Source organism: Bactrocera latifrons, unplaced genomic scaffold (genome assembly GCF_001853355.1).
Source record: "Bactrocera latifrons isolate USDA-ARS-PBARC rearing strain unplaced genomic scaffold, ASM185335v1 scaffold_46, whole genome shotgun sequence".
In the NCBI taxonomy this organism is placed as follows: domain Eukaryota; kingdom Metazoa; phylum Arthropoda; class Insecta; order Diptera; family Tephritidae; genus Bactrocera; species Bactrocera latifrons.
In genome coordinates, this window is record NW_017537112.1 from 809,929 (window position 1) to 828,463 (window position 18,535).

The following is an 18,535-nucleotide window of genomic DNA, read 5'->3' on the forward strand; positions in this document are numbered from 1 at the left end:
TAACGGAAGGATTAGAGAAAACCATTTCAAAACATCATTTGGGCAGAAGAAATGTGAAAGTAGGATTGGTTCCAAAATAACTCTTTTTTTTTTTTTTTTTAAACTACTGGCGATGAGTTTTGGATCTATGCTTACAACCGGGAAACATATAGACACTGAAGAAAAATTTGATTTTGAAGAATAAATTAAGAATTTTAAAATTATGAACAAAGCCTTACTATTTTTTGCTCGTAGTAGTATACTTATATTACTTCATACAATGAGTTAGCAGTTCTTCGATTTAAGCGACTAACTACACATCTGAGCAGTGCCAAAAATTAAACTTTGGTCAATTTTTTATTTTTTCGATTGATTTTTGATTCCAATTTTTCAATGTTTGGAGAATATTTTCTAAATAGTCTAGAATGTTTTTTGGTTTAAAAAAGATAAGGTAAGCATCTTTGTAAGAGTGAATGACCTTTTCAAGCGCCGTTCTATATATCGTGTCATATGTTCAATGTTCTCTTTTTACTGAAATGCTAAATTTAAACTGCGTGCTGTGAGTACAAGCTAAATGTTATGCGTGTCTAACGATAAAAGAAAAGTCCCGCAATTTTTTGGCAAAGTATGTGACATTTTTTCTGCAGTATGAAAGTGGATATGACAAAGTAATTACAACAATATACACAGAAATGTGCGAAAGAAAAGTTTTAAATTCATGGAAAACCTCAAGTAATTTTGCTAGTGCCGCATGTAACTATAAACTAGATTAGAACAAAGCAAATTATGCATAGGACACAGTTTTAACACGAAAAAATACTACAGGGGCACATGCATGACTTTGTAAAACAAGCTCTCTGTTAACTAACTACATATCTGATTTAAAAAAAAAAGTCTACAAAACTAACAACAACATGACCACACATAACGGTAAAGGTGCAAAACGAAACAAAAACTATTTACATCGGAAGCACATGTGTGCACAAGGCAATTAATTGCCGACACACGCAACACGCATGCGCACATACCTTATCGCCACGTAACGCCATATTGCCAAAGTCACCGTCAGTCCGATGGATATCGTGTGCAGGATTTGTGTGAAGTGCATGTGAAAAAGCACGAAAACCGCCCAGGCGTAACTGAAATCCTCCTCGCCTGAAACCGAATACATACAAACACAAACACATGTATATACAGTTAATTATTTTGTAACAAACAAGTGATAAATGCAAATTCATAACAGTAATTATGTAGCATCAACTAAGTGCTTACAGGTAGTTACAATGAAATTGGAGACGGGTAGTCATGACCATGAAAATGCAATAGTCACAGGGCTCCCTTAAATTAGCACGTGTAAATACAAATTATTTACTTACATACATATATTTGTGTACGGTAAATATTTAATAAAGTGTTGTTAACTGTAATTACGCATACCTGGTTTCATGTAGATGTACTGATAAGAAACGAACGGTATGTACTCGATCATTACGAACATGTCCGCTATCGCCAGCCATTTGAGGATTTTATTAATTGGTGCTTTGGCCATGTCCTTTTTGGTTAGCACGATTATGTTGAGTATGTTCGCAATTGTGCCGAATATGCAGATCTGTGGATAAACAAGGAAATCATAATGTGAAAAAGAGTGTTTGCAGGATGGAAAGTTACAAAACGACAAGTAAGGGCTGGGTCAGGGCAAACGAAAAATATATAAGAATAAATGACGCTTTGTTATTCGGTATACCAGGTTTTGTCGGGTTTTAGAAGTTATTCTTGTCCAGAAATAAAAAAAAAAAAAAATCAAAAATTCGAGGCTTCGATTTATAATTCGACAGTTTAGATATTCCAAAATATCTTCCTAAAAGCATTTATCAAAATTCAATTATATTGAAAATTGCAGCAACTTTAGTGTCGCGGTCACCAGCTGGTTTAGTGTTAATTTAAAACTTTAAACGCGTTCATTTCGATACTATTTTCCTCATTTTTGTCATTGTTTTCTTTTTGAAATGACCACATGAGTAAAAATCCTGACGACATGAACCCTTCTCAACACCTTCTTCTACTTTTCTGACATTTCGTTTTTGTTCATTTGAAATATCAGTAAAATAATTGTCAAAAAGTGAATGATAAAAAATGGTTTCAGTTTTGTTTTATAAAATGCCAGAAAAGAACTCGAAACTTGGACGTATAGACTAGAGTACCCCCCTTATTCCTGTTTAAAAATTCTTTCACCGACATTTAGAGAAGAATTTGTGGTTTCATGCATGTCTCTTCCAAAAACTTAACCGTTGGGGTCTTATGCTAAAATTTAAGGTCAATGAATGATAGTCTGTTAATTTTTGGTTCCATTAAAGTTTTCTATCAATATCAAAAACAAACGTACTTTTCTAAAAGCGATCGCCCCTAGAACAGTGGGCATAATAACGCATTTCTCTTCGGAGAGATCTTAAAACTTGTAACGATCTCCAAGTACACTCCGCAATATGAGTACTGCGAGAGTTCTACAAGCTTTGTCTTTGTGTTATACTATATACAGATACCAAATTCGTCTTCGATTCGCCATTTCTTTAATTACAGAATTTGAGCGCTGCTTTTAAAATATTTCAACACGTCAAAGTGTCAAAAACAATGTTTGTGAGTTGAATTTCATACATAATGGTATGAGGATACCACATTACAGTGGTATTTAGTTTTGTATCCAGAAGAAAAATATATTATATGTGCGCCTCTGTTACAAAATACATTTAAACTTGCCTTATTCAAATCAGCATAATCCACAAAAAAACTTCGACTTAGAGAGACTTGGAGTTATGGAAGGAAATTTCTATTGCGAATTCAAGTTCCAGTTATGACACTTGGCCTAATCAAATATTAACTAGTTTTTGTATGTGTAACAGACAATCCAAAGTTGATTACTATATTTAGAAGACCGACAAATTGTGTTATCATATAAGCAGTATAGTTTTCGGATGTCTAATGAAATTTGTATCGAACTGGTTCATTCAGGAACTGCAGGAGCAAACCGAATCGATCACACCTTTTTTTTTAAATTATCGGATAATTAAAGAAACAGTGCTTGAAAATCGTCGGGTTGACATCAGAGAGATAGCAAAAGATCTCAAAATTTCTAATAAATAATTATAGACTTATGTCTTGGATATGAAGCGTGTGCTAGACTGGCACTAAAATATTGGAAAAGCGACGTCGGTTAGAGGTTGTAAACTATTAAATGTTCAGCTACTTTTAGAACCCTACATTCCCTAAACGCATCATTACTGGTGTCTAGAGAGGGAATTTACGTATATGACCTTGGAACTGTGCCGATACCGAAAAAACTTACGATAAATTTGCTGAAGACACCAACTTAGTTGAGCCTATACAATTGAAAAATTGGAAAATGGACATGTTTTTATTGGATGAAGATAAGCCTATTTTTAAGGCGATTATTAAATTTATATTAAAATATATGAAAATATGGTTTTTTTGTTAGTCCGGGTCAATATTGATCAGATAGTAAAAAATTTAATAAGTAATAAATGATAAAAAAAAGTGCTATATGTTTTGTTAAAATGCCTTTTTTTTGCAAACAATAACACACTATTTAAGAACTAACTTCATTATATAATTTATAAAGAAGAAACCCGAAAAACTATTTATAGAAATAACCTCCAAGCGTGCTATTGGTGGAGTTTCGCCAGTTGCACACGAAAAATAAATAAATGCTGTTGATGAGTTTTTCTTCCACGCCATTTATTCTCATATCTGGAGGCCAACACGAGTTCCTCATAGCATGCATATATAAACATACACACACATACACACTCATTCATATAAATAAGTGCGTTAAATAAATAATACCCTGGTGTTTTTGCAATAGCCTTCCATTTGCTGTAATTAGCATCATTAGTGCCACTTTCCGCACTTTGCGGTGGTATTAACCTTTTTGTGGACTCACTCTTTGTGTTATTGCACAAAAGCGCTCATGTTTATGTTCCTATATACATATATATAAACTTATATATGGAAAAGTGTAATTTAACTTGAATGGCCTGCAACATCGGTGCGGCTCTTTAAATCTTCGCATTGAAATAAATATCTGCGATGTAAATAAATAGTGTGTGCGTATGTGTTTGGCATTTATGGTGCCATTAAATTAGATAAACAATATGTATACACAGAAGTCATTTGTTCAATTCGATCATTGTGGTCGGCTTTTGTCCACTTCTCTTGCTTCATTCAACACAATTAAAGTGGAAGTAAATCTCTGAACGTCAATGACTTTTCGTCGAACATATGTTCATGTACATATTTAGCACGGACCTCGCTGTATACTGGTATACATGTGAACATATGTATGTATACACATCTGTATATAAATTTCGAGTGGAACTTTTATCATCATTAAGCTTTGTGGTAAGATAACGCGGATTTTGATGACAAGCAATAGGACCTTTTATTTACTCATAAAATTTATCTGGCTCTCCATATTATTTTCAGTTCACTTATTTTGGGTTTTGTTAATAATCAGCCCTATAAATTAGTGAAGAAGGCCTCCATACTACCTTATTGAACTAATAAAATACCTTCACAAATAAAAAAATTTCGTATAAGACCTTGATTTCGATCGATCTGTCTGATTGACAGCTATATGCTATAGCGTATTGGCAGTTCCGGCAATAAAATCTGGAATGCTATCTTCCACCCGGACAACATGATCTAGACACCCGCTGTCTCTTGATTCGCTGAACTATGTCAATGTTGTCGTATATCACACACAGCTAATCATTCCATCGACTGCGGTTCTCGCTGTTGCTAGTGCACAAGGGATCATAAACCTTTGGAAAAACTTATCTCTCAAAGATTGAAGAAGTCACACAACTTGTCTGAAACCTCACTTGATATCGAACGGCTCGGAGAGGTTCTGCGCGAACCTAGCTTTTGGTGTTGCTTAATGTCACCGACATAGTGGTATAAAGGCAGTACTTTGCCATGCTGCCGAGGGCGGCTTTAAATCGAAGATGAGGTATTTGTCGATCTTCCTTTCACGGTTCTTTGATGGAAGCATGATGAAAATCAGGTCGATTGTAAATTTTTTGGCGGTTGGCTACAGTCTTTCACACACTACGCTCGATAAGACCTTATATGCAATATTAAGGAGACTTATCCCACGGTAATTGGCGGGTCCCCTTACAACTTCAGTATGCTCTGAACATGAGCCACTAGATCACCACTTTCCTCCCACAAGAGTATGCTCCGGCCTTGAAACCTTCTGTTGGTCGCCGCATATTATCGTAGAATTTTCGAGGCCTTTTGGCCTTTTTCTTTTTTTGTCGACATCTCGTTTCGCTTCTCTCTTCAACTTGTTTTCTGTCTACTGTGACACGACAATCCTCTTCATACCAGCTGTACGAGGTGTGTTCAAAAAGTATTGCGAATTTCGAATTTTTTGTGGCGTTATGTTCGTACTCATGTCTCTCACTTATGCCGACAAGCTCGGCCATTTTGAATGTTCATTTAATTGTTGACAGTTGCTTTGCTTGCACGTGTTTTGGATCGTCTTCGATTTTTACCTATTCAAAAAAATGGATCAAAGAACCTGTATCAAATTTTGTGTGAAAAACGAAATTAAGTGCGCGGWTGCATTCCGAATGTTGACTGTGGCATACGGAGAAGCTACCTTGGACCGAAGCAACGTTTATCGGTGGTACAAAATGTTCTCAGAAGGCCGAGATGATGTGACAAAAATTGGCTTTTGCACCACAATAACGTCCCTACTCACACATCGTTTCTTGTGCGCGACTTTTAGGACTAATGATGCCGCAGCCACCGTATTCCCCAGATCTGGCCTCCTGTGACTTTTTCTTGTTTCCTAAACTGAAGAGGCCCATGAAAGGACGACAAGATAAAGACGGCATCGAAGGAGGAGCTGAAGAAGATAAAAAAAAAAATGATTTTTTGAAGTGCTTCGAAGATTGGAAAAACTGTTGGCACAAGTGTATAATATCTCGTGGGGATTACTTTGAAGGGTACAAAATAGATATTCATGAATAAATAAATAATTTTTGAAAAAAACACAAAATTCGCGATACTTTTTGAACACACCTCGTATATTCGCACCTTTCTTATGTTTTTTGGACGGGCGAGCTGTACTGTACATGGGCGGGCGAGTACTTTTGCTACGACAATATAGTGGTCCGAGTCGATGTTATGTTCATCTGCTTTCTTTCACGACTTCAAGAACTACCGTATTTTCTGTGCAACCGAGACAACAAACAATTTTAGTTTCTACCAAATCAGCAATAAAAAATATAATTCTTTATAAAGACCGTCGCTGTTATCATTCAATATATCTGAAAGTAGGTATTTCTGTCATGAAAACACTTCCCATAGCTCCAAATTTACAGCTGAACAGCAAACGCTGAGCATAAGTAAATCATGTGATAAAATTTTACTAGGACTGGTGCATTTAAACTGCGGGTACCGCCTAATCGATATTTTTTATTTTTTTTTCATGAATTAGTACAAGCTTTTTATGTTCGTATGAAGTTTGATCCATAAAGGTCAATTAGTGTGTTTTTGACAACTATTTGTTTATAACGCGAAAGTTTTTTTTTTACGGTAAAGAATGTCAAATAATTCTTTACCGTAAAAAAAAAAAACTAACAAGGAGTTTGATTGAAATTTTTTGCTTCCAACAAAATCACGGCTATATAATTGTTAAAAATGTTGCAGATGTTTTGGGGAGTCTTCTTTACCACGAGCACATTTATCTAAATAACATAAAGCATTCAGTGATGGACTGAGGTTATCCAAAACTTGCCTCATGCGATTCGTTCATAAAAAGCTAAAGAAACAGTGAAATAGCACATGATGTTAACATCTTGTTTTAATCGACGCCACACAATTTGGTTAATGTTTTGGGTATGAAGCGATTCTAGAATTGTTACTAAAACCTTAATCTTTTGCAAAAACAAAAAAAAAAAAAAACAAAGAAACGTCGAGAAGATGTCGCAAAAGGAATACTTGACCACGTACATGAGAACTCTACATTCATCAAATGCATCATTACTGATGACGAGATAGGGGTTTATGAACAAGGCATCGAAACTGCACAACAATCTAGCAAATGGTCAATTAGTGTGTTTTTGACAAAAATTCGCTGAAGACACTGAAGGCCAGTCCAGTCCAAGCTTATAATAAGCGCATGAAAAATTTAATTAGTCGTTGGCATGCTTGTATTGACTTAGGTGCTTATTTTGAAAGCGATAATAAAGAGTTGTGTTAAAATGAATGAAAATGTAGTTTTTGTTAGTCCGGTTCAAATTTGATCCGAAGGTAAATTCATCAGATTTCGCTTCATAGTGACATCAAAGAGACCCCAGACGTTCTTAACACTTCTTATGGATCTACTCAATTCATTCTGATTAATGTTTTGAGTAGGTAACATGTCAAAGCTAAACTCGTACCAAAATACTTGAATCTTAATATCTTATTAAAAATTACGTAGCAAATGGCGCTCCAAAAATGAGTCGAAACCAAAAAAAAAAAAAGAAAAAAAATAATCTAAATTGAGGTTTGTTTTACCAATCCGGGGCAAATTTTATCAGATGATAAACTCAGATTTCACATCCTTCATGAATCACTGTCAAACCCTCTTCAAAAAAATTATCATTTATTTCTTTTTATAATTCTTCGTTTCGACCTTGGATATCATATTTAAACATTAACATTAGTATTTATTTAAATTAAATTTATAACATTTTATTTTCTTCAAATGCGCTGGTAATCGGCATAATAAAACCTGAAAACAAGAATACATACTCTTGTCTTGAAAAATCTTTAGATAAGATATAAAACTATTACGATTACTTTTGTCGAAAATCTTGTCCATAAAATTGGTATATTTAAAGTTGGATGCAGCCCACTACACATTAAACTTCCTGTACGCTTCATTTCACTAATTAAATTTCAGCCAACAATGTCATTTTTAACAATTTTCTCGCCTAAAAATGAGCATTTCGGAAGAAAAAAACATTTATGAAGCACGAAGACATAATAAACTGCCACCAACGCTCATTAAATGACAGCTACTAATCTCAAATTTTAAAGCAAGCGTATTAATACTGATTGCACAAACAGCCCTTAGCTGTGAGGCGTTAAGTCACAACAAAGCATGCGTTGTAACAAAGTTTCAAGGGTTTATAGCGAGTCCACACCACAACAAAGCAGTGAATTAAAGAAGACAGAAGCTGAGCTTACGCTTGGCAGCACCGGCACTTGCATATTCACATATGTATATACAAAAAAGCACACATATGTACATACATACTTATGTGTGAGCACATAGTGTCTATAGAACAGTCAGCAGTCATTTTATGGGCAATGTGGTCATTGTTACTGCAACATTAGTATTGCCAACATTTGCATACACAAGCAAATAAGTGTAATGAAGACTCATCGTTGGCAAATGCTTTCGAGTGTCGGCTGGTGTGAGCGTACATTTTTCGCTTATTTGTTTGTTCATTATTTTTGCTGACGTGTGTATTACAGCCACCATCGCGGTCTGAAAGATCAACATTTACCAACACCTAAACCAACGGCAACAACAATAATAGCTACAAGATTTTCGCCAATGCGAACACTTTATTTGCGCAATTATAGCGCTTTATGGCGAGTGTGCTTGTATTTTGGCTTTTACTACCAGCCATTGGCCTTTTGGTTTGCTGAATTCCCACCATCCTGTTGCCAGTTGACTTTGTTTATTTTTGTACGCTATTTACTCAGACGTTATTCATCTTCGTCTATGCGTGGTCACGGCAAAGTGCGCTGCTCGTCGCATTCTTCTGTATGGGAGGTGCGCATTTGTTAGCCCCCCAAATGACAAAGGACACCTTAGCACCAGTAAGCTACCGCGCACCTTCTAAGAATTCATGCTGCCAAATGAGATCCAACGTGAACAGTAGCGGTACAACACAGCGTGTCCTGGGTATACAAGTATTTACAAGCACTTCTCAGCATCTACGGCTAATGTAGATTTTACCGAGAAACATTGCATGACTTTGTAAGAAAGCCATTAGCATTTAAGACACTCATACCCATTATATTTTGTAAGATATCAGAGTAAGCATTTTGAGTTTCATGTATTTCTTTTGGCGTTCTTTGTTCATTTTTTAAGTCGAAATATGCATGACTCCTTAATTCATTAGCAGTTAAATCTTGGCAGCATTTCAATTTTTACTTCGTGTCCCTCAAGTAAATAAGCAGAATTTGAATTGAATAAAATGCTCGATACTTGTAATATATATGCTTAAGTAAATATGTATGAATTTAAGTATTAGAGAGGTCTATGATCCTTAGATCAAGATCGTAAGTGGCCTTTTTGAATTTCAGGGCTTTTTTTTAAAGAGTATCAAAAAAAGTATATATGTATATACATATATATATGAATATTTAAAATATATAGTAGGCCTATAACTATATTCGATATGAAGAAAAATTCACGAAACTCAGCGTATTTTTCTAAATGGTTTTATGGGGAACATACTATAGTTGAGCGAATGCGCCAAAAGTGGTTTGCATGATTTGAAAGTAATGGTTTTGGCTTAGAACCGTGAACCCAAAAAATCATATTAAACAATTGCCCCACCAGCCAAATCAACAGCAAAGTCAAACATCCATGACTTGCTAAGATAATATTTTGTGCGGTTTGCAATAAGAGTACTACAAAAGTTTCGATTTCTTTTGCAAGGCGACCACAAGCACGCTTGCAGAAGCCAAAATGCTGAGTCCGATTTTCGACGGTTCTCAAGCATGCAATTTCACGTTCGATATTCCTACGAAGTTCATCAATCGTCACTGGCTTGTTGGCATATAGTAGACCATAGACTTGACGTAGCCCCACAGGAAATAGTCTATTTCATGCATTAGCGGCAGACTCCGCGACTCACTGACATGGGAACATTTTGTACTCGTACTGTGTTCAGACAGGACAGGACGATTATGATGACCATGAATTGGACGTAGCGCTCTTAAAGCTGAGACCACTGACTCCGAATTTCGATAGTAAATTTTTATCATTTCGTTTCGTTGTTGGATCATATATCTTTCCATCATTGCCATCAAATGCCAAACCTTACTGAAGAGATGTGTCAAAATAGCGGGTAAAAGTATGGCGTCGTTTGGTGTTCCTATCGAATTGCACTTCTGTAATATGCGACTAGACACGAGGTAATTGTTTATTATTTTTACTATTGCAAGAAAAATGTAATGAATCGGACTGGTTTGGTTTTGACCGCGCGTGGAAGTTGCAGTGTTCGTGGAATTCAGAAAAAATCGAAAAAGAGGAATAACGGTGAATGATACGAATCATGTTAGAAAAAAGGCAAACATTACTTATCTGTCCATCCTGGCCGTCAAAAATTCATTTAATGAGTTTCAATGTGGTCACATTTGATTTTTAATAAACATCGCCCAGCTGCCCTTAACGGAATTGCCACTGAGTCGATGATCTTCTATTATTACACCGTCAATGGAAGAATAATCATCTCAAATGACTGATGTAAGAAAGCTTTTGGTGTCGCATTTTTTCACCTCCAACAACAAGTGCAACCGTGAGACCATTTCACAGTGTGGCACTGCTTAATCAAAAAGCGAAAGAGTGATCTATGACAAAGCTGGAAACCAGTTGTAAACACTAACACTAAGAAACCGTCGTAACAGTGGACTTCTTGTGATAAATCTACTCCAAAGGAGCAAAGAAGGAATAAGTTCGGGTTTCGGGTCAAGTTTTTGCTTCATTTTTGGCACAAAGATACACAACTCAAATATTGGCCGACATATGCGGTAAAAATCACACGGAAGTTCGATTATCTTTATATTCGATATATGGGGACTAAGAAAAGTATTAGTCCGATTCAACCCATTTTTGACATACAGACATACCATTGTCAGAGTATTATCCCGGAATTTCAATTATATATCTCAGACATTGACCGACATTTTCTAACAAAAATCAACTATAGGTATCGGGGTCTAGATATTCGCTTCTCGATTTAAGTACTGTAAACTGAACGTATCACAAGGAACTTAAAATTGTGTGGGAAGAAGGCATGGTTATTGTCCGATTTTCACAAATAGGAAAAAAATGCCACGTACCAAATTTTATCGAAATCGGTCAGTCGATCATGAGATATGAGATTTCACCTAAAAAATAGGCGGTGCCACGCTCATCGTCCAATTTTCATACCAGCTCCCATAAAGCCATATTGTTTTATTGCGCTTTTAGTAGTGTTTAAGGGGTTAGGTGGGTTTGAAAATTTCCAAAAATCGTTTTTTTTTTGTTTGCTTTATTAAATTCTACAATACCTCTAGAATATAGTCCTAAATTTTAAAGTTGATCTGAGTAATAATTTCGGAGTTACAGCCTTGATGACTTGCGCACTCAAGGCTAGCTGCGCTAAGTGCCCTCTTTCTTTCAACTCGTTTTTCTCGAAACTGTGTTTTTGAAGTCGGTGGGCACGATTTCTGGAAAAGTTATCGACCGATTTAGTTCGTATTGTGCACACTTTTTTGAAATAATATTATCTAGTTATTGAACGAAGGATTTTTTCTTCTTTCAGTACAACAAAAAATGCCGAAAATTTTACCAAAAATGAGATTTTTTGTTCAAAGTCCGAGAAAAGAAGGACAATTTTAATATTTTTTTATTTCCTACGTTCAAAAACGAGATTTAGATATGTACTAACAGAATATGCTTAGCCAGCAAAACCGATAATAAGTTATGCTGTCCACCGCGAGAGCACTTTTTTGAGAGACACCCAGGGAAATGCGGTCTCAATTTGCTCAATTTTCAAAATTTTTGTATCGATATTTCAGGAGATATTGTTCGAATATATACCTTTGATATAACATATTATATTTTTCAAATACATGATTGCTTGTATTAAAAAAAATCGTAAAAACACCTTTTTTTTGTACCTCTGAAACCCACCTAACCCCTTAACAATACCGTTTTGTGGGGAGTGAGCGGGGTTATCTCCGATTTCAGTCATTTTCACACTGTCAGTAGAAATTCTTAAAAGTTTTTTATTTAGAAAATTTGGTAGTTGCAGCTTCAGCGGTTTAGGATATGCACATTAAGCTTAATAGATGGCGGGCCACGAATATTACTCCAAAAACTGTTTCTCAGTCTACTGCGTTCCCCTTTGCCAAATATCACTTTTATATCTTAATGAGGTGCTTAGTTATGGCAATTTATAGGTTTTCGGTTAATGACGATATGTGGGCGTGGCAGTGGTCCGATTACGCCCATCTACGAACTAGAACTTTTTTTGTACTAAGAAGCCTGCATACCATGCACGAACGAACGGACAGACAGACAGTAACCCGATTTCAACTTTTCTCGTTACCCTGATCATTTATAATATATATATATTTCTATATCGATCTCGACTAGTTTTAGGTGATACGTACAACCGTTAGGTGAACAAAACTCTGTAGCAACTGGTTGCAAGAGTAAAAAGTTGTAGAGTATTCTATCAGCCAAAAATATGAGGACGAGCGATTTCTGGGATTCACAAGGTGTTATCAACATCGACTTCTTGACAGATAAAAGATATTGTCAAAGATTGGCGAAGATAAAACTACTCTTCCATCATAACAAATTTTAGTCGAATGCAGAGCGTATCGCCAACACGTTGGGCTACTTTGCAAATCTCCAGTAAAGAGTTAAAAAAATAGGATATGTGTTATCTAGCTGATAGGGACTTGCTATTAAATAGCTATTTTTCTAAAATTTTCGATTCACCTGTGTAGACTAAACCACTATAATCAGATGTTCTTGACCTACTTTTAACCACGTTATTTAAAGTTTTATAGAAAAATGAATTTAGTTGATTTTTCGGCGGTTAGGAATGATGTGATTGTTAAAGTTATTCAATTATTATTACTTTTAAATTAGTGCCATGGCGAATTATATATGAACTTAAGATAAATTAAAAAATTAAACTAACAAATTGCCATAAAACACTACACTAAATTAATTTGCTAAAATTGAGGGCACCGTCCTCAAGACACATGTGTCTTATTTAACTTTCCGAAGAGCTTTGCAACACTTATTTAAAAAGCTGCTTCACTTAGCTAAATGCTCGTCCTATATATCCACAAACAACCATATTAGATGCTTGAATTAAATATAGCCGAGAGTTAATTGAAGCTGTCACTTGTCAAGCTAACCAAATTTAAAATTGTGATGGAATAAATGGAATACAAACGCAACTTTCATTAAAATGGTGACGCCAAAACAAAATGAGAAAAGACGAAAAAGTGACGTGAGACAAAGTTGAGACACCCTAAAACTTTTGGCTTATATCACGTGTGTATAAGCATTGCATTTTACATACATATACAGACATTCAGTTGGGGATTAGTATGTCGGAGGACTTACCATCAACGCCACATATCCATGCACACCATTGTAGGTGCGCAGCATCTGATACAATTCACCCGTGCAATAGTCATGACATTTGGGTAGAGTTGTCTCCTGCGTGTGATTGGGATTCTTGTACTTCTCCACTAGTTTCATGAAATCTCGAAACTCATCGTCGGTTACCAGTTTCTCCCAATTAGAGAGATTCACATTGGGCAACAAGTCGGAGGAGAGCATCGCGTGTGCTGCCGCACTCAATAAAGCGGTATTCGATGTCATCTTTTTGTTTTCGTTTTGTTTTGCCCCCGGTTATATGAGTGGAACAACGGAGGCGTCCTTGTTCAATTAAGAAGCAGGAATTAACTTTTCCGTTGCGTGAGTGAAAAGTGCAAAAATGTGTTTGGCAAACTGAAAAAAGCGAAATAAATATTTCGGTTAGAATTTGTAATTTCTTGCGGCTTAGATTTGGGGTTAGATTTAAAATTTATGTGACATATATAATACTATAAGAGTAATTTGTAAGATAAGTGCATGACTTTTAAAAATATACTCTATGAAATTTTAAAATATTTAGTTTTATTTTTATAAATGCCATCAGTATTTAAATTGTACTCAAGTGAATACGACTACATGGGCCAAGGTAGATGTAAAACCTGCAATATCAGCATATCCAATCTTCTGTGATATTATAGGTATATTCGAAATCATCACTGTAACCATTATTGTATTTTTCGATATTTTTTGTTCTGGATTTCTTAAGTGATCTTCAACTGAACTATACAAAAGATCTAGAAGTGAATATCTTTGCCAAAAAGAACCAGTGCGAATTGGGAATCTCATCGTCTTGGAGTTCAACCCAGAAACCTAACTATATAATTATAAACAATATTTCAGGATATGCTCGAAACATTCTAGTGAAGAAGTCTAATCGAAATAGATGTAAACACTGACGGAGGACCATTAGTCTTCTAGAAAGTATACACACCACGTCAGTAGTATTGACTGCTAAATAAGGATCATAAGCACTATATTGTTCGAATATTCGTTCTTCGTGTTACGTACAAACTTCTTAAAGTGGATCACCAGATCCTCATAAATCGACGAAGTGTGTTGTGTTTACCACAAATTTATTAAGACGGTTAATATAGGTTGTCAAAAAAGTCTTGCGGTATTTTCGCTAGTTGGCGCTGAGAGCGCGTAGTTCTAGTTTTATTCGTCGCATCAGGTCATGCTATACCTTTTTGGAAAGCTCATTTCACGCGCTAACACGTGTTTGATTGATTGTCGCTCCGGAAGGCCTGTCGTCGAAAATTGCGATAAAATCGCTGAATTGGTCGAAAGAGACCGGCATAGTAGCAGCCGTAGCATCGGTCAAGAGCTGAGCATGAGTCATCAAAAAATTTTTTATGAACAATTGAAAATTCAATAAAAATACCTCAATACTTTTTTGACAACCTATTATTAATCGCAGCAAATTCGCTAGGCGCGGCTATGGTGTGTCTGGAGATATTTCAATCTTAGTCTGACAAAAGATGGGCAATAAAGGAGAAAGTGAAAAAAATTATTTCACCTCGCCTTCCTCCACACAGATTTGGTTTTTGGCATGTAAACCAACTGAACAGTGTGCCGGCAGAATATCTATAATTGTGGCCAGATAAGAACCAATAGTTTGCCTTACTTTTCGGATCACTTTGCGCCAGAAGAATCTCACCATCGCACTTCTAGTTCTTGACCACTAATTGCTGAGCTCACTGGATGTCCAAAGGTAGAACGATAGAACACAAGAAGACAACGTAAAAACGGTTCGCTTTCAAAAGGATGAAATTGAGGAAAGGGTATCCCCCCAACATGCTTATCGAATTTGGAGTAGCGTGAAGTTATTACTAATGAGATCATTCACTCCTTCACTAACTTTGAGCGCAAAGTCAGCGAGCTTAAAGGTAGTATAGATGCTCGACTATTGGGGTGAATGCACAGCTCGCTGAAGGTAGCTGCACCTCGGAGCAGTATATCTACTGCTGTCCTGATGGCAGCCACCTCTTCTTGAAAGACGCTACAGGCTCTGAAGCCTGAATAGGAGCTGATGGAGGGGCACCGACAGAAGACACCACTCTATCTTCCTCTTAACTTCTACGAAAAAGGACAATTCTGAATTCGTCTACCCCGCAAATAGATCGAAAATCGACGCATGAAAAATTTTAGTGTGTCATTGCCCGGGGTGCCTCATATTACTAGGTTCTCTAAGTCTAATAGCAACAGTCCTCGCTAAGGATATTGGTTGATGTTTTAACTGTTTTTAGGAAAAGTAGTTAAAGTTAAGAAGAAGGAGTGGTCGTAGTTTAACTTTGTCATTCTGATCAGTTTCAACAGGAACTCAACTTATATTTCGATAATTCTTGGAGATGGGCTAAAGTACAAGGTGCGTTTCAAAGTAAACAGAACTTAAAAAAAAAGAGCAAATGGGTTTTTCGGCAAAATCAATTTATTTTATTCAAAAGAGTCTCCTTCTGGTTCAATACAGTTTTTTGCACGGTCCAAAAGCAGTGGCCGCCAGTATGCCGGTGCAAGCCTTTTGTATGGCCTCTACGTCTGCATAACGCTTTCCTTTTCCGAAAAGGAAGAAGTCGCATGGTGCCATACCAGGTGAATACGAGGAGTGTAAAGGAAGTTTTTGTCCTTTTTGACATCTTTAATGATGTCCTTCGAATAATGGATTTTGAGCAATTTTTGCTCGTCAGTCAATTTGTGCGTAACAAACCGGGCACACAGCTTTCATAAGCTCAAATGTTCGGTCAAAATGCGATAAATCGATGTTTTTTACAAGTTCAATTCCATTTCCATGAATTTCAATGTTGATTTCGGCTGATTTTCGATTGGCCCACATGTCATTTGTGTCCTCACGACGCTACGGGATAGGCAGTCATCGCCATAAACTTGTTTCATCCATTGAAACGTTTCGGTAAAAGTTTTGCCAATTTTAAAACAAATTTGAATGTTGGCTCTTTGTTCGAAGCTTTTTTTTCGCACCAATAACACAAGCATAAACGCAATAACTTCATTTTCAATTGATGAAATGTCATGAAATTCTCACTGGACAATCGATAAAGATAGCAGATTTTAACGCACCAGTCTCCATATAGATGGTGCCAACAGGGGGCGCTAGATTCAAAAAGTCCTGTTTACTTTGAAAAACACCTTGTAGTATATTTTTGTGAGAATTCACAAAAATTTCTTACGTAGACTATATTCACTTTACTAATTTTATTTATTTAATTTAAACTGAAAAATAAAACAAACTGTTCTCATAATTTTTGTAATAATTCTTAAAAGACATTTCGATTAATTTTTCGCAAAACAAAAAAAACAAAATACAAACAGAGCTAACAACGAATAAATATTTTTATGCAATCATTTGTCGCTCGCCATTAATATCTCAATTAATTTTCCGTCAACATTGCGTGCATTAATTGCGGCAATTAAAGTCGCAAGATTGGAAAATTTATGTTGCTAATTTAAGCGGCCGGCGGCTGGGCGTGAGCATAACCTGTTGATCTGGAATCAATACCATTGCAGCAGCGCATAATTGCCAGACATAATTGCTGCAGCTACTGCGAATATTACACAGCACTTTTATAGCAAAAACCAAATCAACCAATTAAAGTTATATTTAATTATATCTCATATATAAATAAAAGTTATGATCTGATTAGGTTATTATATGTTCAAGGTAAATATTAGCTAATGGTATTAAAGCCAATTAATGACCAAGCTATTATAACCCGGCGTACATTGAGTTTGAACGGGTCATTCGTTGCTGATTAGTTGGTGTCGTAAGTACTCTAAGGCACAAAGTCTGCAGTGAAAGAGGTAAAGTCATCAAAGACGTGCTTCATGCGAGTCGTCCATTCACTACTTGAAAATCTCCGAAGTGGTATCATATGCAGAGATAACAGAGGATCTCGACGTATCTTGTGAACCAACTTTAGACCTTTTGGTTAATGGGTTAAGCATGAAGCGTGTCAATGTTCGTGTCAAAAGACCTGAATTGTTCTGCCAAAACAACAACGAGAGATAGATGTGAACATATTTCTTAAAATTTTTTAACTTAGTGTAATCGGCTCTCAAAACTTTAAACGCGTTTTCAGCGTCGGTGCCAAAAATTTTTCCTAAACAGTTGAACCGATCGACTTGGAATTTTCAGACGAACTCATTCGTCATTCGTCATTAGTAAGAGCTATGATAAAATTTTCCATTTTTTATGTTCTTTCGAATATATGTAGTATAATTTCTATTTACAAAACACGACTTTGTTTAGGAAGCAAAATATTTATTAGTCCTTCGATCATTACCTCTATTCATCTATATTAATAATATATTTTGTTGGTTTTTGAATTGAGACAGTTTTAAGCAGAACAAGTAAGGAAGGGCTAAGTTCGGGTGTCACCGAACACTTTATACTCTCGCATGATAAAGTGATAATCGAGATTTCAGGTGTAGTTGTGAACCGATTTCATCCATATTTGGTACATGTTATCAGAAAATATTATATACCGAATTTCATTGAAATCGGTCGAGTAGTTCCTGAGATATGGTTTTTGGTCCATAAGTGGGCGACGCCACGCCCATTTTCAATTTAAAAAAAAACCTGTCTGCAGCTTCCTTCTGACATTTCTTCCGTAAGATTTAGTGTTTCTGACGTTTTATGTTAGTCGGTTAACGCACGTTTAGTGATTTTCAACATAACCTTTGTATGGGAGGTGGGCGTGGTTGTTATCCGATTTTTTCTCTACACAGTTTGGTTGACATAGCTATAGTAGTTTTCGAGATATGTACAAAAAAGTTAGTAGGGGCGGGACCACTCCCACTCTTCCAAAAAAATTACGTCCAAATATGCCCCTCCCTAATGTGATCCTTCGTGCCAAACTTCATTTTAATATCTTTATTTATGGCTTAGTTATGACACTTTATAGATTTTGGGTTTCCGCCATTTTGTGGGCGTGGCAGTGGGCCGATTTTGCCCATCTTCGAACTTAACCTTTTTATGGAGCCAAGAAATACGTGTACCAAGTTTCATCATGATATCTCAATTTTTACTCAAGTTACAGCTTGCACGGACGGACGGACAGACGG

At 36.1% G+C, this 18,535-nt stretch overlaps 1 protein-coding gene across 2 annotated transcripts in view; it reads right to left on the reverse strand.

The window, feature by feature from the left end:
- Positions 1-18,535, reverse strand: part of LOC108973156 (sex peptide receptor) — an 89,580-nt gene that overhangs the window by 24,743 nt on the left and 46,302 nt on the right. For both annotated transcript variants that reach the window (XM_018940220.1, XM_018940219.1), the window contains 3 exons: positions 13,424-13,813; positions 1,417-1,588; positions 1,008-1,134 (listed from right to left, as the gene is read on the reverse strand). In XM_018940220.1, coding sequence (XP_018795765.1) covers positions 1,008-1,134; positions 1,417-1,588; positions 13,424-13,684 — 560 coding nt within the window. In that variant the 5' untranslated portion in view covers positions 13,685-13,813. The remainder of the gene's footprint in view (positions 1-1,007; positions 1,135-1,416; positions 1,589-13,423; positions 13,814-18,535) is intronic.